This window comes from Gopherus flavomarginatus, chromosome 8, assembly GCF_025201925.1.
Source record: "Gopherus flavomarginatus isolate rGopFla2 chromosome 8, rGopFla2.mat.asm, whole genome shotgun sequence".
Taxonomy (NCBI): domain Eukaryota; kingdom Metazoa; phylum Chordata; order Testudines; family Testudinidae; genus Gopherus; species Gopherus flavomarginatus.
Window position 1 is genome coordinate 12241834 of NC_066624.1, and position 22627 is coordinate 12264460.

The 22627-nt window shown below is 45.0% G+C and overlaps 1 protein-coding gene across 1 annotated transcript in view; it reads right to left on the reverse strand.

The window, feature by feature from the left end:
* Positions 1 to 22627, reverse strand: part of NRK (Nik related kinase) — a 130410-nt gene that overhangs the window by 24985 nt on the left and 82798 nt on the right. Inside the window, exons 16-25 of the mRNA XM_050964468.1 lie at positions 22119 to 22250; positions 20964 to 21031; positions 19619 to 19740; positions 16254 to 16342; positions 14695 to 14801; positions 11095 to 11188; positions 8268 to 8432; positions 7235 to 7364; positions 5953 to 6111; positions 3399 to 3542 (exon numbers count right to left, since the gene is read on the reverse strand). Coding sequence (XP_050820425.1) covers positions 3399 to 3542; positions 5953 to 6111; positions 7235 to 7364; positions 8268 to 8432; positions 11095 to 11188; positions 14695 to 14801; positions 16254 to 16342; positions 19619 to 19740; positions 20964 to 21031; positions 22119 to 22250 — 1210 coding nt within the window. The remainder of the gene's footprint in view (positions 1 to 3398; positions 3543 to 5952; positions 6112 to 7234; positions 7365 to 8267; positions 8433 to 11094; positions 11189 to 14694; positions 14802 to 16253; positions 16343 to 19618; positions 19741 to 20963; positions 21032 to 22118; positions 22251 to 22627) is intronic.

Below are 22627 nucleotides of genomic sequence, written 5' to 3' on the forward strand. Positions count from 1 at the left end.
CATTAGGCCTGGGTGCCTGTAAAGCATGCAACATATCTTTGTACTGTGTTAATGACTCCTGAACTGGTGGGGGCTATGCCTAATTGCTGCCACTATCTCTTTCTTTGCTGGGCAATTAGATGACAATTAACTTGAAATAGCCCAGAGGGGTCAGAGTAGAGAAGGAGGGAGGAGAGACCTTTAGGTTTCAGTTCTGTGCAAAGCCGGTTAACTTTTCTTTTCAGCTGCCTATAAACAAACCTAGTAGAGAAAAGAGTTTCTTCCCCACATCCCCTCCCACAAAAAATCGGTTATGATTTTAATGGATCCAGAAGCAAAATAATTCTCTAATAAAAAAGACAGGTTTCCTGCTTTCCCTTCCACAAAGATCTATTTCCAACCCAGGTAACTTATTATTTATTATCTGTAGTAACTATGTTCTCATGTTTGAATGATACACTCTAGTGGTGTCAGAGTTCTTTGGAAATCCCTCAGCTCTTTTGCGGTGTTGGGAGTGAATGCTAGACCCTCGGTTAATTACTTTTTCCTTACTTCACGTGCCCATCTTTTGGTCATTAATTTTTGAAGTTAAATTAGATTTTCAAAACCCAGCTTTAAAATGATGTTCATGCCGACAATTGCAATTTAATTGTCCAAACGAGGAAATCGATGGCTTGAAATTATAGGATCTAATTTTAAAATTGTATTAAAAATGTGGCATTATAAAGGGGAAATATTTTAAAAGGTTTTACCAGCATCCCCATTACTGTTACCCAGGATTCTGCTTCAAGCAGTAACACAGGAGGGAGGGGGCAATGGACAGATTAGTGTACAGTGGTACTTCACACAAAAAGACATTTACTCTTAAATTATCTCGTTGATGCCTAATTGACGATCTAATAGCATGCATCAAGTACATCAAAACTTCGCTGAATAAGCTTGTTAGCATTTCTAAGGGGGACACTGACCATTCCAAACAGTGATAAGTGGTGCCTGCCGGCGGTCCACCGGAGCTGCTAGAGCAGTCGACCGTCCGCAGGCACGACTGCGGCAGCTCAGACTCCCTCTCTGTCCCAGCAGCAGTGGCTGCTCAACCATTTAAAAAAAAAATTTGAGGGCGCTTTTTGGCGCCCTCAAATCTCGGCACCCTAGGCAACTGCCTAGTCTGCCTAAATGGTTGCACCGGCCCTGAATACATTGTCAGCCTTCATTGTAGGCACCTATTTTCTTTGGAGGGTGTGAGGCGGTGCCCACCCCACACAAGCCCTGGAGAGGTTGAAGGGCTGGCTAGGCAGGCCAATTAACTGCCTAGGCTGCACCTGAAGAAGGAGACAGGCAGCAGACCACTCACTGGAAATGGGCAGGAACAGGAGGAGGCTGTATAAAGCCCAGAAGCTGAGAGCAGCAAGGGGCTGGAAGGAAACAGTCTACAGTCACTGCCTGGGAGGAGGGAGGTTGGACTGGCAAACCCAGAAAGAGGACGAAGCCAAATGAGGAGGACGAAGCCCAGGGAAACAGCAGCAAGGGATAGGACCATACAGAGCTTGGTTGCTTGTCATAGGAACCCTGGCCTGGAACCCAGTGTAGAGGGTGGGTCTGGGTTCCCCTGCCAGCCTCTGGGAAGTGGCGCAGGGCATTGGCGACACCAGCCAGCTAGCTGGTCTGGAAGGACTTTGATTTCCCTGGAAAGGGAGGAACTTAGTGGGAGGGCCAAGCCACGAACAAGAAGCTGCAGCTCCGGGCGTAAGAGGGGCCTCAGGGTAAAAGAGACAACAGGTAGCGCCTGGCAAGGGCTAATCCCCAGAACCACCAGGAGGAGGTGCCACCACCAGTGAGTGAACTCTATGACCGGGGCGAGGGGGTTATTTCATGATTCCTTATCTCAAGAAGTCTTTTTAATTTTGTTTTTAGACCTACATAAGGCAAATAGCAATCTAGAGCGAAGAGAGAGGCTCAAAAGGGAGGTTGCATCACGTGGAAAGTCAGAACGAGCGAATTTGGGCTTCAGCTATGCCAAATGCACTGTGTCCAACCTGTGTATAAATAGCAGCCATTCCAATCTACCCATTATCATAACCTTAGTCCCAGATTTGGACCTTAGCGTCCAAAATATGGGGGTTAGCATGAAAACCTCCAAGCTTAGTTACCAGCTTGGACCTGGTACTTGCTGCCACCACCCAAAAAATTAGAGTGTTTTGGGGCACTCTGGTCCCCCTGAAAAACCTTCCCTGGGGACCCCAAGACCCAAATCCCTTGAGTCTCACAACAAAGGGAAATAATCCTTTTTCCCTTCCCCCCTCCAGGTGCTCCTGGAGAGATACATAGACACAAGCTCTGTGAAACTACACAGAGTGACTCCCCCTCTCGGTTTCCAGTCCTGGAAACAAAAAGTACTTTCCTATTCCCCCAGAGGGAATGCAAAATCAGGCTAGCAATCCAACACACAGATCTCCCCTGATTTCTTCCTCCCACCAATTCCCTGGTGAGTACAGACTCAATTTCCCTGAAGTAAAGAAAAACTCCAACAGGTCTTAAAAGAAAGCTTTATATAAAAAAGAAAGAGAAATACATACCAATGGTCTCTCTGTATTAAGATGATACAATACAGGGTCAATTGCTTAAAAGAATATTGAATAAACAGCCTTATTCAAAAAGAATACAAATCAAAGCACTCCAGCACTTATATTCATGCAAATACCAAAGAAAAGAAACCATATAACTTACTATCTGATCTCTTTGTCCTTACACTTAGAAACAGAAGACTAGAAAGTAGAAACTACTTCTCCAAAGCTCAGAGAAAGCAGGCAGACAGACAAAGACTCAGACACTCAATTCCCTCCACCCAGAGTTGAAAAAATCCGGTTTCCTGATTGGTCCTCTGGTCAGGTGCTTCAGGTGAAAGAGACATTAACCCTTAGCTATCTGTTTATGACACCCATCCAGGGCCAGATCCTGTGAGGTGCTGAGTATCCTCAGCTGCCATGGCAGCCAATGGGAGCTGAGGACCTCAGACCTCACATGATATGTTTGCCCTCTTGCCAGCCATACATTGATGTGATGTAACAATGTTTTGGATGGAAATCTGCTTAGAGCGATGCTCACATGTTATATAAACAATTAACCAAACACAGACTGCCTTAGCAGCAATGAAATGATGGGAACCAGTCAGTTTCAAACATTCAGCACATTTTTATATCTCACAAACCATTTTACACATTAAGCATGTAATGGCATATCCCAGGTCATAGCCGAATCTGGAAGGAGGATGCAAATATCAGCGATCCGAAGAATGCTTTCCTATTAGCAAAAATAATTGTCCTGCTTTGTCCTACAAGAGGGAAGTCGATAACCTAATTCATAACCTAATTCTTCTTTATAATTTATAAAGTGGGTCAGATACTTTTAGACACTGAACAAACCTGATATGGTGATTAGCACATTGAGTCCTTCCAGAACATCCATTTGCTGGAATCGTCTCCTTGTGATCAGCGAGTAAACCCTTCCTTGTCCACTTCGGTCCAGCAGCCATAACCCATTCTCCGTCCCCACCAGTAAATTTACTCCTGTTAGTACATAAAAACACTCTAAATTGTCTACTGAGTCATAGCACATTTCAGCATTCATTGCTTATCTATAACTGACTCTGCTTTGGACTTCCTTCTCTTAACTGCCTCGGATATATTATCTGGCACTATGCAGACGACCTTGTGAAAAGTGAATTACAGAATTCTCACTATTTCACAATGCAATAAAACCCCAATCCAGCTAAGTACTTAAGTACACATGTAACTTTAAGCATGAGTAGTCCCCCTGAAGTCAACGTGGATTTAAACTGCTTTGTGACCCCAAAAGCAGTCTGTGAATATCACAAAACTGCAACTCCACTAATGCTCCTGCATTATGCAGGAGGTCAGACTAGACAATATAATGGTGCCTTCTGACCTTAAAATCTATGAACCACCTCCCGCCTCAAATTCAATGAGGGATAACAGTCCCAAGCACGGGGCACACTAGAAAAGGAACAAGTGATGCTAGGAAGTGGATTGTTCAGGAGTGAAAATTTCTATGTTTCATAAAGACGCTTTCGAATGCCAAATTAATGGAGTGAATCCATCTGAAATCTAATTATTCCCAACAAAGTGAAGGCTCCAATGGGCTGCTGACATGAACTGACACCCACTGGATGGGAATTCAGTTTGGCTGGCATGGTTGGTACGGTTCCTAATCAGCATGTTGTAGTGGAAATAAAATGGCATAAGGAATCACACTGCACAAAACCATCATTACTACTGGCAAAGCTCCGATGAGGACCTGGCGTTGTTCAACCTCAACATACATGTAATTACAGACTTTGCTACGCTGTTCTGTTCTTAATTTAAAATCTTGGCCTCCTTTAAACATGCATTAAACAAAAGTGAAGCTGTATACTGGAAATCCGCATTTCCTTTGGATAGTGTTTCCCCTATTTCATTCATTTATTTTGCTTTTCATGCGAGACTCAAGCTGACTGGAGGTAAATATTGTGTCAGCTCCACAGAGCTCATCTTTTCTTCTCCTAAAACAGATGGATGATGAAAACCATTACAGAGCAAAGGCCCCAGGAAATGCAGGCCCCATCCACAACTGAGCTAAAGTGGAGTTGCTCCCCTGGAGTCAATAAATCTGTGCTGATTTATACCCACGGGGTTCTCTCTGTAAGTGCCTAATCCTGCAAGGTGCTGAGTACCTCTTGACAAATTTGTGGGAGTCGAGGGAGTTCAGCCTCTGATAGAATTGATGTCTCAATCTGTTTTAGCTTCTAGAGAAGATACCTATAGAAAGACTATGGCAGAGGTTCTCAAACTGGTCCGCCGACCACTGGTGGTCCGTGAGCTCCATTCAGGTGGTCCGTGGATAGTTCCCTCTAAGGTATGCACCTGGGCGGCCACGCACACGAGAATGAAGGGCCACCCACCTAATTAGTGGAGCCGCGCAGGCGTGGCTCCACTAATTATGTGCCTGGACCCTGGAGAAGACGCACATGTAAGGTGAGGTGGTGGCCTTGGGGGGAATGGGGGTAGGCGGGAGGGGGCCGTGGGATGAGAAGAAGGGGTGGGGGGAATTTAGGATGTGCAGGGCTGCAGTGGCCAGAGAAAGAAGCCTGTGGCTGCTGTGGCAGGGGAGAGACCCCCTCCTGCCTACCCCCAGCTTGGGGGTTGCGGCGGGAGAGAGAGGGAGAGACACCCCTCCTTCCCAGCTCCAGCTCGGGGGCTGCCGCGGAGGGGGAGAGAGGGAGAGACATCCCTCCTTCCCAGCTCCAGCTCGGGGGCTGCCGCAGAGGGGGAGAGAGGGAGCGATCCCCCCCCGTTCCCAGCCCCACTTTCCAGAACCTGAGGGATAATTTGGCAAAGCTTGGCACGATCAATCCAGCACTTCATTCAGCTAAGGAAGATTCATAAAATATTGTGTGGCTTACTGCGTGGGAAACCTTCTGGCAAAGCTTTGAAAACACAGGTGCTGACGCTCTGGAAGCGCATGATGAGCTCTTGGCTCTTTCAGTGAGGAAGATTTTAATTTAGTGCCTTCACCAAAATGTCCTCCTACCCTGTTGCACAGAATGTTTTGTAATGGAGATTCATCTGGCTGTCCCCTTCCACCTCTAAGGTGGCTTCATTTGAGTGCTGCTATGGGTAAATAGCTCATAGAATATTGGGGTTGGAAGGGACCTCAGGGAATCATCTAGTCCAACCCCCTGCTCAAAGCAGGACCAGTCCCCAGACAGATTTTTGCCCCAGATCCCTAAATGGCTCCCTCAAGGATTGAACTCACAACCCTGGGTTTAGTAAGCCAATGCTCAAAACACTGAGCTATCCTCCCCACTTTGGGATAAAAGGTGCAATACACATGCAAAAACTCAGTGTCGCCTACATTGTCAGAAACATGCTGTCCCTCTGTTTTCTAACTAGACAGGTGCCCCTTCATTTCTAAGCTTACCCCACAGAGCAGCACACAGGATCTCTGAATTAAATTTCTTCTTGTATTTGCGAATTTCTGGACTGTCACTCTGTGGTCGGATATTTGTCGGGTTGACATTGACAACAGAGCCTTTCCTCGCATTCCCTCTCCTAATAGGCTCTGCTTTGGGGCTAGATGCTGGAAGAAAAGACACAGGGAGTCATGAAAGATGTCTCACACCTTGGTCACACCTCACACATGACTTGTTTATTGAAATTTCAAAGCAACTCCAGAGAGATGCATGTTTCAACACCCAGGGAATAATTTCTGCAAAACTTAACGTGGCATGAGGTAGAACCATATGTCTGCACAGTTTCAGATGTACTCATGAATATGCATTGGGCTAAGACAAGAACAGAGTAATGCACACTTCATCAGGAACCTGGGCAGAAACAGTGCAATGAAATCCAACACTATTAACATGGATTTAGAGCAGAGGTGGGCAAACTACGGCCTGGGGGCCACATCCGGCCCTTCAGACAATTTAATCTGGCCCTTGAGCTCCTGCTGGGGAGTGGGGTCCAGGGCTTACCTTGCTCCACAGGTGCTGTGGTTCCACACGGCTCCCGAAAGCAGAGGCATGTCCCCGCTCCGGCTCCTTTGCGTAGGGGTAGCCAGGGGGCTCTGCACGTTGCCCCCACCCCAAGTCCTGCCCCCACAGATCCCCTTGGCCGGGAGCTGCAGCCAACGGGAGCTGCAGGGGCAGCACCTGTGGATGGGGTAGAACACAGAGCTGCCTGGCCGTACCTCTGCGTAGGAGCCAGAGCGGAGACATGCCGCCCAAAGCCTGCATCCCTGAGCCCCTCCTGCACCCCAACCCCCGGACCTGATCCCCCTCCCACCCTCTGAACCCCTCGATCCCAGCCCAGAGCACCCTCCTGCACCCCCAACCTCTCATCCCCAGTCCCACACTACAGCTCGCATCCCCAGCTGAAGCCCCCACCTTCCCCACACACCCTACCCTGGAGCCCTCTCCTGCACCCTGAACTCCTTATTTCTGGCCCCATCCCAGCATCCACACCCCCAGCTGGAGCCCTCACCCCCTCCTGCACCCCAACCCCAATTTTGTGATCATTCATGGCCCACCATACAATTTCCATACCCAGATGTGGCCCTCGGGCCAAAAAGTTTGCCCACCCCTGATTTAGAGTTTCAAAAAGTCACCAGAAAATTCCAATCTTAATTTCCAAGAATTAAGCCTGGTGCTTTTTGCAAAAGAGCCAGGCGTGATGCATTTTATGATAGGAGCAAGCATACTCACGAGAGCTACACATAGGTCCTGCTGGACTGCTGGGAGGTGAGATTTGTAGTAGTCTAGGATCTATGAACGAAGTAAAGGATGTGGTAGATGATGAACTACCCTTTGAGGGCGTACTTTCAGCACTTGATATCTACAGTGAAAAATAAGGTTGGTTTTCACTTCAGAAGTTGATAGCAGGGAACAGATATTGCATATCACTGTTGGTAACCAGAAAGCTCTCTGAGGTTTATATGAAACTGTACTTGACATAATTAGATCTGAACAACAATTCTGAAGTGTGAGTTTGTGGTACAAATTGAACTACAATGCAGGAAGCCTGAGCAAAGAGTCATGACAAGACACAGTATAGAAGTGAACTAATCGGTCCCTAGGGAAAGAGAGAGAGACACAGACACCTCACTTTTAGATCACTCCCTGCTGTCTGATTTGAAGTAGGACATTATTCAAACCTCTCTGCAGACAGGAGGATGCTGGTGCAGCAACCCAGGCCTGTTTTAAAGACCTGTCTCTTGAAAGAGTTATTACTTATTTGCACCGTTAATGTTATCCCTCACCTGGCAGTGCTGGTGATGTTCCTTGGATGTTGCTGATTTGCAACATTGGCACAGCAGAGAGAGGCTGGGTAGAAAAGGTAGCACCCTAGGACAGTGCTGAAGGCAGCAATCTAAGAGCATTAGTACCATGGGAAAAGAGAAGATGTATACTAATGGAGTGCAGGGGATATATGCTAATGTTTGTGTAGGGGGAAAAGGAGGGAGTAAAGAATAAGGGGAAAGTAGAGGAGGAATGGATGGAGAAACAGAAGAGGAGTTAGGGATCGGGTTAGGGCACCCAAGACTTTCTACTGGCCCCTGGTTCAAGCCTCTTTGAAAAGGAAGGGGACCAAAGATCTCTTCTCCTGACGAGACTTGATCCATGGGATTAAAAGTCCTTCACCCTTTGGCCCCTATGCCAGGGAAAAGGAAGGACCTGAGGGAAGTGCTACTGCAATGAAGCTGATGAACACAGTTTGAAGCTGTACTTTATTACTTACAGATTTGTTCTGAGGTCCTTGGCTATTTTGGGTAACTTTTTGCTGGTTTGCCGAGGAGTCCGAAATTTGGCTTTGCTGTAGGAGATCTGGCAGGAGATAGTTCTGGTTGTGTATGCTCCACAGTCCTTCCTGGGTGCTACAACTTTGTTTCCCCGCAATATGATTCTGCACATGAAAACAGACTGGGAAGTTAAATTCACCACAATATACTTTTGTTTTGCTGTGTAACCCTGGCGAGGTAGGAAAGAAAGTGATGGTGGGGCATTGTGAGGGGAGGCACAGTACTATATGTGGTACATCAGTTGAAGAAAATCAGCTTATGGCACAAATGTCAACCCAACAAAAATAAGAAACTAAAATGACAGTGCACGGATATGCTGATATATGACAAGCATTTAAACAGCATCAATAATGCGCCTTATCTACAAAATAGCCTTAATTAATTAATTAATAAATCTTCATATCCCCAAGTGGTAGGTAAGGAGGTACTGTCATCCAGGTAAAAAAAACAAGGCACAGAAACAAAATGTAGTAGGGCAGAGGGTTCTGGGTACAATGGCCAAGTTTCAGGGAAAATGACTAAACAAGGGTCATTGAGACACTGATATATGTTCTAGGTGGTGAGTGGAGTGCAGAAGGATCTGTCTACTATGGACGATGAAGGGAAAGGATGGTATCTGAGGACCATCGGTGCTGGGATGTAGGAAACAATGGGAAGCTAAGTGTTACATTAGAAATTTCCTATTGAATTATACTAAAGCAAAAAAAAAAAAAAAAAAAAAACCAAAATGAAACACTGGCTGAATCAGAAGCTGCAGTCTGTGTGGTTTGCTGGCTGATAAACAACCTAGTGAAGTAAACTAAACCTTTGTGAATGCTGGCCCATATAACTGAAGACAAGCAGTGAATTCTGAATTGAAGTTGCTTGTCTTTTAAAAGCCAAATAACGAATTGGAAATTAAAGGGATGCAGTGAGGCATTTTTTATTCTACTTTTTTTTTTTAAACTTGCCATTGAGCTAATGTCCTGGGGTGTATTAACAGGAGTTTTGTATATAAGATATGGGAGGTAATTGTCTCATTCTATGTGGCAATGGGGAGGCCTCAGTGGGAGTACTGTGCCCATTTCTGGGCACCACACTTTAGGAAAGATGTGGACAAACTGGAGAGAGTCCAGAGGAGAGCAACAAAAACGACAAAAGCTTTGGAAAACCTGACCTGACATAAGGAAAAATTAAAAAAACACCCCTGAGCATGTTTAATCTTGAAAAAAGATGACTGACAGGGGCATCTGATAATAGTCTTCAAATATGTTAAGGGCTATTACAACAAGGATGGTGATCAAGTGTTCTCCGTGGCCACTGATGGTAGCACAAGAAGGCTTAATCTGCAGCAAGGGAGATTTAGGTTAAATATTAGGAAAAACTTTCTAACTATAAAGGTATGTAAGCTCTGAAAAAGGTTGTGGAAATTTTTAAGAACAGGTTGGACAAACACCTGTGAGGGAAAGTCTAGGTTTACTTTGCCCTGTCTCAGGGGGCTGGACGTGGTGACATCTCGAGGTCCCTTCCTGCTCTACTTTTCTATTATTTGTAATCCCATCTCTGATGCATGACCCTAGGGCTTGGTCTACACTACTACTTTTGTCAGTAAAACTTTTGTCCATGAAGGGGTATGAGAAAACCACCTTCCTGCCCAACGTAAGTTTCACCGATGAAAGGGCTGGTGTGGACAGCACTATGTCGGCAAGAGAGGCTCTCCTAACGCTGCTCATTGGGGGTGGTTTAATTATGCCGTCAGGAGAGCTCTCTCTTGCTCACAAAGAGCGGCTACATGGGAGACCTTACAGCGGCATAGCTGTGTTGCTGTAAGGTCCGCAGTGCGGACATAGCCTAAGAGTTCTTTTCCTACAGACTTGCTGCTTTTTCTATTGCGGAACCAACATTTGATTCCTTCCTAAGAGAGGAAGGACGCTATTGTGACTGAGGCTCAGAAGCCAGGGCTGGGGTCTGGGAACCTAAGCACTATTGCTGGCTCTGTCACAGTTTGCCTGTATGACCATGGGCAGTCGCTCAATCTCTCTGTGACTTATCTTCACCATCCTTGAAATGAGAATAAATTCATTAATGTTTGTCAGTGCTTCAAGATCCGTGGATAATAGGTGCTCCGCAAGAGCAAAGTTTTATTATTATTACTCCAGCTTGGTGTTTTCAGGGTACCAATGGAGAGAATGGTTCTATTTTGTTTGCTTTCTTTTTTCGTGTACCAGGAATATCATCTGCTCTGGGAACACAGTTTGCTAGTTAATTCAGGTGGGGCTGAGCCAGCAGATGGAGTGAGAGAGCACAACATATGTGTTTTGTAGGGGTCCTTTATGACTTCTTAAATTCCTAGGAATGAAGGTATTTTTCACGAGTAATGATTGAAAAAGTGAGAGGATATTTCTCCCTAAATTATAAACATTATAAAGAGGGTCAAAAATCTGGACCCTAATTCTGTACTATGATGACTGATAGTATTGTGTTACGTAGGTCCTTTAACAAATCTGTTGATTCAAGAAACTATTCTACTCAGTAAGAAAGAAAGACAAATAAAGAGGCACAATTTTGTAAGAATAAGCGGATTTATAGGAGACTCAAAACCTGAAATGGCTTAAAAATTGTTTAAAGGTTTGTAGCTGTAATTTGAAATTGCAGATCAAAACTTGACAGGAAAATGACTGGATGCTGTTCAGAAGAAATGGAAATGATGTTACGTACATTAGCAACGATAGGCAATTTGACTCCCCGCACCTTCCCTCCATCCCCACCTTCAAATGGCCAAATTACCTTCTGTTCTATTATGATGCTTTGGGGTTTCAGTTCAATTCCATCTGGAACTCTTGTCCTTGAGAAATCTGCCATTCCATTACTTAGCAGTTGCCTGGTAACAAACTCCAATTAATGAGCAGACCAAAGCCAGGTGAAAACAAAACACACACATTCTAAAATAAACTAACGTCGCTGAATTAATAGTAGCTAGTACACTTGGATATTTTTGCATGGGAGCAAGTTGATTAGCTTGCATACAAATCTACATAGACTTTATGCTGAAACTGGTACTAAGGACGACTTGCAACAGGATACCCCTCTACCACCCAAATACCAAGTGATTACTTTATACTTTCCCCATTGACTCCAATATAATTTTTTCAGACACCACTTCAGTTAGCCAACTGATATTTGGTCCATGGAGTAGTCACTTCAGACAGGCTTGACTATGTACTTTCCCCACTCCCCTGCCCATCAAAGAAAGTATCTCCCACACTAATGAATTTTTGTCCAAAGGCTGCAATTATTATTATTAAATAAATAGGAAACAACAATAAAGAAACAAATGTGGAAAATGTGCATTTGTACAGCAAAGCTGGCCATGGCCAACCATCCCCATCATATGCTACCCTTTCATTCAACTGCAGCTTACTGACCTAAAAGCCAGAGAGAGGGCCCCTAGCAGTTATGAAACCTTCCATCCTGGCTAGGCCTAGATGCAAGGCCTGGATGACCAGCCTTAAACCTGTGCTCCATACACAGCCATCACTGAGCCTACCCCTGAAAGTCTCTACTAGTGGATGTTAATGTCCCATGGCAACAATTAACTCTAAATACCAAATAATAATCTGGGAATTTATAACCACCTCCGTCCCCTCAATTTTGGCCCAGGAAGAACCACATGAGGCCCTGAAGAGTAGCAGCAATGCTAATCACAAAAAGGTATGCAAATGCTGTCTGAGTTTGTCCCAACAGAAAAGAAAATGGCAATATATTAGAAAAAATATGCATAACATGTCCATGTTTTAAACCTATAAGCCACCCAACTCCTCCCTCAGCACATTTGTAGGGTGGGAAATAATTGCTACGGCTGCAGGAACTGGCCCCACACCTTCCACAGCAGCAGCCTACAGAGGGAAAGGTTAGTGCCACCCTCCATGCCAATCAGATGTCCCTTTATGGCCTCTGGGGCAGCCAATCACATGGCCAGACTCAAAGTTAGCCTGGGATTGGATGAGAAGGGCAAGGTGCCCTGGGCATCTTCTTCAGGTGACCCTCAGCAACAATTTCCCACCCATCATTGTGCTGTAAGGAAAGGGAGGAGTGTGGGGTGGAGATGATGACAACAATGATGACACTCTGCTCTAACCAGAGTCAAGCTGTGCAATTGTTCTTAATACAATGGGAATGGAAGAGCACAAAGTGCATAGGGTTCCTCCTATCCAGTGCACACAGAATCCATGAGCCTGATCTGGCTTCCCTTGAAACACATGGGAGCTTTCATTGTCTTCAGTGCTGGCACAGCATAGTGGAGTTTCAAAGCATTGTACAAAAGTCCATAAACTATTGTCATTAACACTTTATACCTGAGGAAACTGAAGCATAGAAAGGTGTGAGTGACATGCTCAAGGTCACATAGTGAGTTAGTGGCAGGCATAGCAACAGATCCCAAATCTCCTGATTCCTGGACTTCTGCTCACTCCTGACAAATGAAGGTACGTTCTGAGGGCCAGATCCTCAGCAAGATAGTTGAGGATAGTTGTCGAATTTACATCACTGGAGGATTGAACTTGTATTTGTATATTTTATGCAAGTGTCTCTCATTTTTATGCTTCATTGAGGTTTATTTTTATTTTCTGCTCCCTTCCCCTCAATTTTCTATTCATTGATTCTGGAGCCTGGTGTGAAAAACTCTATTGTGCTAGTGGGGCTGTATCACAATTGGTCGGAGTTGTCGTATGTAAGCAAAGGCAGTAACAGTGGAGCCAGTGCAGTGCAAGAGACTATTGTTTTCAGAGGAACAGAGCATGACGAAGGGCAATGATTTGCTTCTGCAGAAGGGATTAAATTAAACAATTGTAAATCTAATAACATTGGAAGGAAGCATGACCTGACAGAGGAGGGATCGCTGAACTGCTCTTATGAGGAAGGTGAGTGGGACTTGCCCTGAAGGAAAACTGAAATCCACTTTTATTAACTGTTACCAAAAAGAGCCATACAAATCCAGGGGTCGGCAAGTATGAATTGTGCGTGTAAATTCAGAGCTGAGATGTGAAACTGATCTATGAAAATGAGCCACATGAAATCCTCTGATTTAGGAGAAACTGGAGTTATTTGAACACTGTGAAGTCTCCCAGGAGATGTATTCTCACTGGAGTGGTATTAATATGCATAAATGCAGTACACATACGCTGTACAGGCATATAGATAGTTTAAACACATGCAGACCACATGCATGAAAGTCCTTTATTAAAAGAACAGGGGGAAATTCTGACTTATCTGGCACATAAGCAGAGCAGCAAATAGCATGCAAACCATTTCTGCTGAACAGCCCATGGTGAAAGACAGCTGCCTCTGTCCTGGTTCCCCTGAAAACTTTTTTCCCATATGTAGGGTGACCAGACGTCCCGTCTCCCACCCTCCTACCACCCCCCATCAGTACTTGCAGCTCCTGCTGCTGGCCAGATCCCTGCTCGCAAACCGCCCGCCACTCACCGGCAGTGAGTGGGGAGGAGGGAGGTCCAGCGGCTGACAATGTGGGTGGGTGTGCAAGGCCAGTGGCTGAGCGAAGCTGCAGCGTGTGGGGCCAGGTCGCTCGTCCTGCTGGTCCATCAGCCCAGCCCCTGCTGCGTGCTGGCTCTTGGCCAGCAGGGCCCCACCCCCCGTCCCGTTTCTGGCTGGCGCTGGCTGCGCGCTGCGAGCTGTAATGGCTGGTGAGTGTGGGCAGGTGCCAGGCGGCAGCCGGTTATGTGTCACCTCTGCTGCCCACCAATCTGCACTTTACGTGCTCCCTCTCTCGCTGTCCTCTCCCTGCTTTGCCCCTTCTTCCTCCATGAGCCCCCCTGTTCCTCCACATCCCCCCCCCGGCGGGGTACATCCCCCTCCCAGCGCTGTGTGGAGAACCAGCCCCTGGTCCGATTGCTCAGCTCACCAACAGTCTGGCCGGCTTCTTCCTTCCCTCACTGCCTCTGGCTGGGCTGGTGCCGTGGGAAAGCCCAAGACCCTCCAGGCCCAGGCACTGGCCAGGAGATGCCCTGGGTGTGCCAAAGCCCCGCACAGCGCTGGCCCGGGAAGGCTCTCTGCTCCTCAGCTCAGCTCTGGAGTGAGGGGGGGGGGGGGAGCCATTTTTAGCCTGTTCGAACCCTGACCCTGCATCCTCTTCACCTGCCCGCCCACCACCCTGGGCCCTGCCCTCAGGGAGTGCGGGGCTGCTCCCCCCTAGGCACCCTCCCCCTGTAGTCAGGTTCCTTGGGCCCTGGTGCACAAATGCCTCCTTAGGGCCTAACCCCTTCCTGCCTGCGCTGTAGCTGGAGGCGGCTGCATTATGTCGGGGGCCAGCAGTAGCCTGGAGGTGTTAGCTGCATTTTAACAAATTAGTAACAAAAGAAAAAAGCTAACCTGGTGTGAATCATATCATCTTCATCGCTGCTGAGCAGCTCATCACTGGATGATGAATATTCCGCTACTGTGACACCGTCTTTCCCTTTGGCGAAGAAGGCTGGACTCTGAATAAAGAAAACCCAATTGCATTTTCCCATTTGAGAATCCACTGCAAAACCACAGAAGCACGCAGCCTTCTTATTCCATTTTTAGTTTATAAATAGTTACTGCAACTTTTAACTAAAACTTTTTATTAGGTAGATAACACTTCTGCACCACTCAACACTGGAGGTAGGTAGTACACAAAGAATAAAGAGCTAAATCAAAATGACTGAATTACTCTAGTAATGGCGTGTGGTTAATTTTAACCAAGCTGTTAATTTTAGGCTCAAACATCTAACCACAGTTTAGCAGGGTGAATGTTCACTAGTAGCATAAGCACCTTTCATCCAATCTTGGCTCTTTAAAAATGTTACTTTTGGATTTTGGGGCCAAGGTTGGTTTAATCTCAATGATATTTAAGGGATGGGCTTTAATATCTGGGTAGAAGATGCTTGTATGGAGAGGTATTATGCACAGGAAAAACAAACCTCTCACTTTCACTTTATATGCACATTCCCCCAGGCTGTTTGGGGAGAGATTGTGCTTCAAAGAGCCTTGGCCCAGCTGCCTACTTGGGCCAGTGAGTAAATGCCATAATTTAGCCCCAAACTGGAGCCCTTCGCCTCTACTGAGTCTGCTGAAGTGGACACTTCGTGCTAATTGTGATGGTGGTTTTGATCATTTGCATACAAGTCTACTGGGAAATGGAGCGAGACTATCATTTATCTGCCAACAATACTTCTATGGCACCTATTACTGCAGTACCTGAGCAGCACACAATCTCTAATGTAGGGATTAATCGTAAGGATGGGAAGCTGAGACACAGAGACTGTGACACTTGCCCAAGGTCACACAAGGATGCAAACCCGGTTCTCTGATGTCCCAGGCTTTTGCCCTAAGCACTGGACCATTCTTCCTCTCCTCCAAACCCGTCTTACCCAGACCACCGAACAGCTCGCTGACGTTAAGAACTCTAGGCTGCTACAGTTTTGCTCTAGATTTGACCTTGTCCCTGGCTCTGCATTCCTCCAAGCCATCTAGGGCCTTCCCTGCAACTTCTAAAATACCAAACATTCCATGTATGATCTCTTGCTCAGGGCATGTTAGCTCCAGTTAACTGAAGCGATGGACAAACACCTAAATTTACAAGGCTGAACTAATTAAAAAAAGCAAGAAACAGAGGTCACACTTCATATTAAAGGGACATTTACACACAGCTCCTGAAGGGTTAATACATTATTAAGTGTGTTACAGCTATGACTGGTAGGTGATCAGAAGATTGTAAGGACAGCAGTAGATTGTGCTACAGTGGGTCATACGCTCTGCCTATGAGCAGCCTGTTGACTTGTTGGACTCTATAACAACTGGTTAACCATTACTTAAAAGGTCAATTTAACATTGATACTGTTTATACATGTCCCCTTATTAGAAAGTGTGACCAAAACCAAAACAGTGTTGGCAGTAAAAGAACCTACTGAAAACTGGGCAGAGTGAGGAGCATTTTCAGACTTCTTACACTGCTGCGGGTGGTTCTGGGACAGCGGGCTCTCTGCCTTGGACGATCCTTGATTCCCCAAAAGGAGAGTTGTAGAGAGAAGCATTAAACACGTGGCACATACAACACATACACCGGACAATCCCTCAGTATGTGGATAGGCCTCCTCTGCTCGCATGGAAAGGGAAGCCTTCTTTGATTGTTCAGGGTGAGCCCCCCCCGCAACCCTGCATGGCTATGGAAGTCCCAAACACAGCTAATATTGATGCATTTCTGCTGCTTAGGTTAGGCTGGCAGAGTGGAAACCAACTGGCTTGCACAGGCGCTGTGTACCGTGGAGAAGCAGCAGCTCTGTGAACAAGAAGAGTAGGGAAAGTGGCCATGCTAGGGTTGAGGCCAACAGGTCGGCGTAACCCTCTTAAACATCAGTGATTGCTCAGCGCATTCCACAGCAGTGGGTGCCACTCAGCTGTGCTCCACTGATTGCAGGACAAAACAGAGGATGGAAACCCTGAGCCCCAAACCTCACGGGCACGTTTTCCCGAGCACTTCAGATTATGGTTGAGCAGAAACAGCACAGAGGGCCCAATCCTGTAAACTAGCACCGGGTAAGTATTCCTTATTCATGTGAACAGTCCCACTAATGTCAAAGGCTCTGCTCCCATGAGTAAGGGGGAGTCAAGCCCCAAATTTTTTTTTTTAGAGTATCTTATGACATTTTGCCACTGCTCAAAATTCAGAGCTCTCATCTCTGTCCGAATTCAGTCCCCTGTGCAAGCCAAGGTATGTTCACACTGAAAGCGCAGGTGCAACTGTCGCATGGGTAGGCATATCTGTGCTAGATTGCCCCTCAATAGCACGGGTAATCTTAGCAGTGTGGTGGCACAGGCTTCCGCACGGGCTAGCATCCAAACTACAAGCCTGCTGGGGAGGCTGGGTACGCCTCAGGCACCTAGCCTGCCCTGAAGCCTGTGCCGCCACACCTTCCTCCAAGCTCGATTAAAGCTGGCGTGGGTATGCCTCCCTGTGCTCCAATCACACCTTCACTTGCGGGGTAGACATAGCCATAGAAGTCAGAGTTAGGGTGTGTAAAATTGCACTGCTCCCTCTGCTAAAAGCAGAGGAGAATTCCCCCTCCTTGGCTGGTGCAGGAAGAGCCCTCCTTTGGAAAGTCACTGTTCAGGTCTTGCTTTTCTTTATTCTTTGGCACTAATAAGCCATGTCAGCACTTCTCCTGGCACAGAGTGCTGGCTTAGCCGCGCTGTCTAACGCATTGTGTGCGTGGGGGGGGGGGGGGCGGCAGAGGGGAGGAGTAGCCAAGGCTCCGCCCTTTCCCTACCCATGCCCAGCTATTTCCCAAGCAGCTACATAGGAAGGGCAGAATTGTCCAGGATCGCGGCTGTCATTCTCCACATATGGTCTAATGATGCAATTGGCCCATGAAAGGAAGTACGTGGGCACCTTATTACCCCTTACTCCTCTGCACTGGCATGCAAGGCAGCTCACAACCCAACTCGTTGCTTAGTAACTTACTACATGACCTGTCCCATTGCTATCAGCGAGACTACTTACAGAGCAAGGCATTGCTCAGTGACAGCAAGGATGGCTGAATCTGGCCCATACAGATTAGGATTTAATAATCCAGGCAGTTATTTGTGTATTTACATAATTTTATTACAATCACTATATGGATTTAAGCTTTTTCTAAATCTGTTTTGATTCAGAACTCATTACTAGTCACTGAGTGTTTAAAGCAACGAGGCAGCTATATTAATTTAAATGTCTTTATAGCCCCTTAAACATCTAATTCGCTGTTCCTTTGGATTTGAGAAAATAAAACTTTTTCCTGAATACCACATATTTAGCTGTCATTCAATTACACGTAAGAACCCAAGGAGACAGTTTAAACCACTGGGGAGCTTTTCTATTCTTTGCATGGCCGGTGAGGTCTTCATTTCCCCTTACCAGAATAGCATAGGCGTTACATTTCAGACAGAGATGGTAAAGCGGAGTTGGGTTGCTGCATGATTGCTTATTGCTAAACTATTACTTAAACGTAAAATGACATAAAAGCAAAAGAAAAACAAGGTTGAAGCATTTGAAAGCGTGGTTTGGATTTTTCCTGAAGCAAAGTTTCCTACATCTTATGACTCTTTAAAGCAAACTTTGCTTGAATGTGTGACTGCAATAAATATGCAATTCGGCCTTCCTTTGTCAAGTGTTTGTAAATGAACACCAACATCACTTTAAAAATAATTTTTTCTTTAAATTCCATATTATTATGAAATGTATTTCTAAGACCATGGTATCAGCCGTAAAACCGATGGAAACACCACCAATTTCCCACTGCCTTAGTAGCCATTTACATAGTGCAAAGTGGGTATCAAATGCTACCATTTTGCAGAGAGCTACACAGCAGTGGTTAGCTAGGCTTAATATATGTAACCAGTACATATATTATAAAAATTATAATATCCTGGGACCAACACACCTACAACACCACATGAAATTATAACACATTTAGGAGTAACTAGAGAGGAATACGGCGTCTACTTCCCCTTCAGTGCTGCTGCTGATGCTTCAAGTCACGTATTTAAGAGGAATCCGAGTTTGTACTGTCACGCATTTGCACGAACTAGCATACCCCAAGTGAGCTGTGCAGGTCTTCATTCACAAATAGTGATTCAAAGCTTAGAACCCACCACACATTTTGGTTACTCTACATGTGGTTGTCTCCAGCTAATAATTTGCTTTCGGCCCTCTTTAAAAGTTTCACTATAGTTTTCAATAAATTATAATCTACCAAAGGAATGTTTCTTAAGATGCTGAATGGGGAATCTCATGTCTTCCCCAGCCAAAACAATAATGGAGTGCAGAAATGTTAATGCATAACAGCTGCTAAACTGTATCATCTCATTAGCTCGCTATCAAATAAAGTAGAAAAGGTCACGTAGAAAAACTCCGGTGAGTTACCCTTAGTACAGCGTTAGGCCAATGTACCCATAACACCAGATCCACCGACTTTCAATAGTACTAGTGAATAAGAAGACATTGATTTTGTTTTTCATCTCCTAAGTGAGACAGTTTATGACATTTTCCATCTGGGAACACGCTCACAGTCAGTTTTGCACTCAAAAAAGGAACTGTTTCTATTTTAACTCCGTGCTTGCAACACAGACCATACAATCCAGAAAGCAATCCAGATCATGTAACTAAAAGTCATGCAGTGAATAAAAATATACATTTGTATGCAAGATTTTGACATCTTGGACTCAACATGTACCAGATTTCAAGGCATAGGAACGTTACACATTTTGATTGATAAATCATTGACCTAAGAATCACCTGAGGTTGATCTTTTGCTGAGATGAGATCCCATCTCCCATTGCCTGCTGCCAGGAGAGCTGCTGCTGCTGCTGCTGCTTAGTTTCAAAGCATGTCCCCCCGGGGATGACTGCTGCACGTTACTAAACACAGAGACAAAAATCATATCAGAATATTTTGCATTTCTGTTCCTGGGCCTCAGAGCACGTACAGACGTTACTGAATCAGCCTCAAAACACTCCCCGGAAGGTAGGTAGGTATTATTACCTCCATTTGCAAAGAGAGAACTGAATACACAGGAAGATAAAGGGACTTGCCTAGGGTCAAAATGAAGACTGGAATTCCTGACTCCAAACACTGTGATTTAACTACTAGCCCATGTCTCCGTTTTGCACTGCAGCCTATAATTCTTAAAGAGAGCACACGTAGTAATGAAGCTATTGGCAGAAACACCACAAGGCACAGCTAAATTGCATATATGCAGAGTCAGAGACACAAACAAGGATCATCAGTGCCAAAACCTACCAACCTCTACCCCCTGCCCACAGTGTGATGCACATAGGTCTAGAAGAGGGCCTCATCCTCCCTGATTGAACTAACCTCGTTATCTCCAGACTGATTCTGGCCTGCATATTTATACCTGCCTTTGGAAATTTCCATTACATGTGTCTGACGAAGTGGGTATTCACCCACGAAAGCTTATGCTCCAATACATGTGTTAGTCTATAAGGTGCCACAGGACTCGTTGTTGCTTTTTACACATCGGTCTGATTCTCCATTAACCTGCTCTTATTCAGTCATTTACACCAGTGGGTGTTAGCAAAGCTGCATTGAAGGGTTTTAGACCCACTTTTGCGCTGGTGTGAATGATGGCACCATATGCAGGGCAATAGAGAGTCAGGCCCACTGAGTATTCATTGTGCTCAAACTACTGGATCAAATGAGAGTACTCACAGCATTCAGCATCATGCCCTGCATACGAATTTGCAGAATCAGGCCCTTATATATTATTAGTGCAGTTAGGGACTGATAATATGATGAGATTAAAATTATGCTGACGCAAAAAGAGAAGCAGAACCACAAGCAGGTTTTATCTGCATTCACAATCACACATGTAAACTGTTAAGAGAAATGTGAGCAGGTTTAGAAGCTTCTTTAAGGTTCAAGGTCAGAAAATTTGGCTGGGTACTTTGTGGGCAAGTTGGCTCAAATGAGGGAATAACTGTAACTGCCATTAAATGAAGTATGAACCGATATTGACAGTGGAGTTCCTGAAGTTATGGCTTTGATTTTAACGAGTTGGCTTCAGTTTTCCTGTTGATAATAAATCAACATTAGTTTAAGCACAAAACACAGAGGAGCTTACCTTGAAGGACATTTCTGATGACCAAGATGATCCCTGCTGTAAAATTTAGAGGTTGTTCTTTCTGGAACCTTAAAGATTTAACCAAATGTTTCAGTTCACTACTCTGATCTCATACTCAGTTAATAATCCCAATGTATACCCTGCATAAATACAAGACAGACTAAAACACAGAGAAGAAAAATGCTCCAGTGGGACATTCTGGGAATAGGTCTTATTACTGGAAACTACATTATGGTTGGGTCAGTTTTTGTAATGAATGGGGGAAATACAGTTCTGGTCACATAAATGTTGTTCCTGTCCAGGGGCAACCAGCCTACAGGGTGAATAACCTTAAATTGCTACAAAAAACACACCCACCCAGGGGCAGTAGAACATATATATATGCAAATACCCAGCACTTGTACATAGGGGTTTTGGCTAAAAAAGGAACAAAAAATCCTTTTAATTATGGGAACTAATAATCTAGCTCTTCAGTGTAACTAGATTCTTCAAAGCCAGGGCAGGAGGCTGAGGGGGCAGGGAGGAAAGAAACCTAAATAGTTGGTCTTGCTAAGTGTCTATACATATATTATATGTACTGACACAGAGCACTCACTCAGTTAGACCAGATATTATAATATTTACCCAAATCCATGTTTTTACATTATCCTTTCCAGATTAGCAAGATCTCTTCAGCCTCATAATCAATTTTGAACTTCTGGGCGATTTTACTAATATCCTATCAGTCTATTCTAACCCAGTAAAAAGAAGGGAGTGACAGAATTACAGGGTGAAATCCCGGCTTCACTGAAGTCAATGGGAGTTTTGCCAAGATTTTACACACATCCCCTTCATCAGTGTGTTGGGTTTAATCTGCAGTAGCCATTCCAAGCAACTATAAATTAACTGTAGATTAAGAAACGGATAGTGAGATGGGGGGGAAAAAAACCAGCAGGAGTCAGATCTGCATCAAGGGGAGAATTAATCTGTCATGTGACCATCAGTGTGGTATCAAGGCACGTGTGTAAATTCTGGGCGTGTGTATGGGGGTAAAGGGCCTTATTCAATATTTAATGAAGCAAGTCAGTGGAATGAATCCCATTGACTTCAGTGGAGCCGAATTAGGCACTATTAATAATGTCCAACTGGAACATACACCCCTTCAGTTTCCAGTACCTTTGGAGGCTGCTCTTCATTTTGACAAATGCTCCAGAATACATCATCCTGTCCTGGGCTCATTGGTGTTATCACCATGTCTGACAGTGAACTGCTGTGGTATACGTCTCTACTGGTCCGGAGGTTTTCACTCTTCAAACAAATGAACGCTATGTCAAACACTATCCCCCAGCCAGTAGAATCACTCTACAAACACGACCACCACCACCACACTATTGGTCTAGCCAGGTATTTCGCAAAGCAGAAATATTGCATTAAATAAGGACCATTAGCACATGAATACAGTCTTATTTATCTTCACCATTGTAAAGGAAGTTATTTTTTTTCAGGATGTGGTGCACCAAGATTTCATGATAATGGGTACCATAAAATATATTGCCAGTAAAAATTTCTTATATTTCACATTCATCCTCAAAAAACAAAACAAAACAAAACAAAAACATAAAAGCTAATATTTCTTTAGTAGTATATGGCCAACTGCTTAACTGGATGGTGTAAAACATATGGTG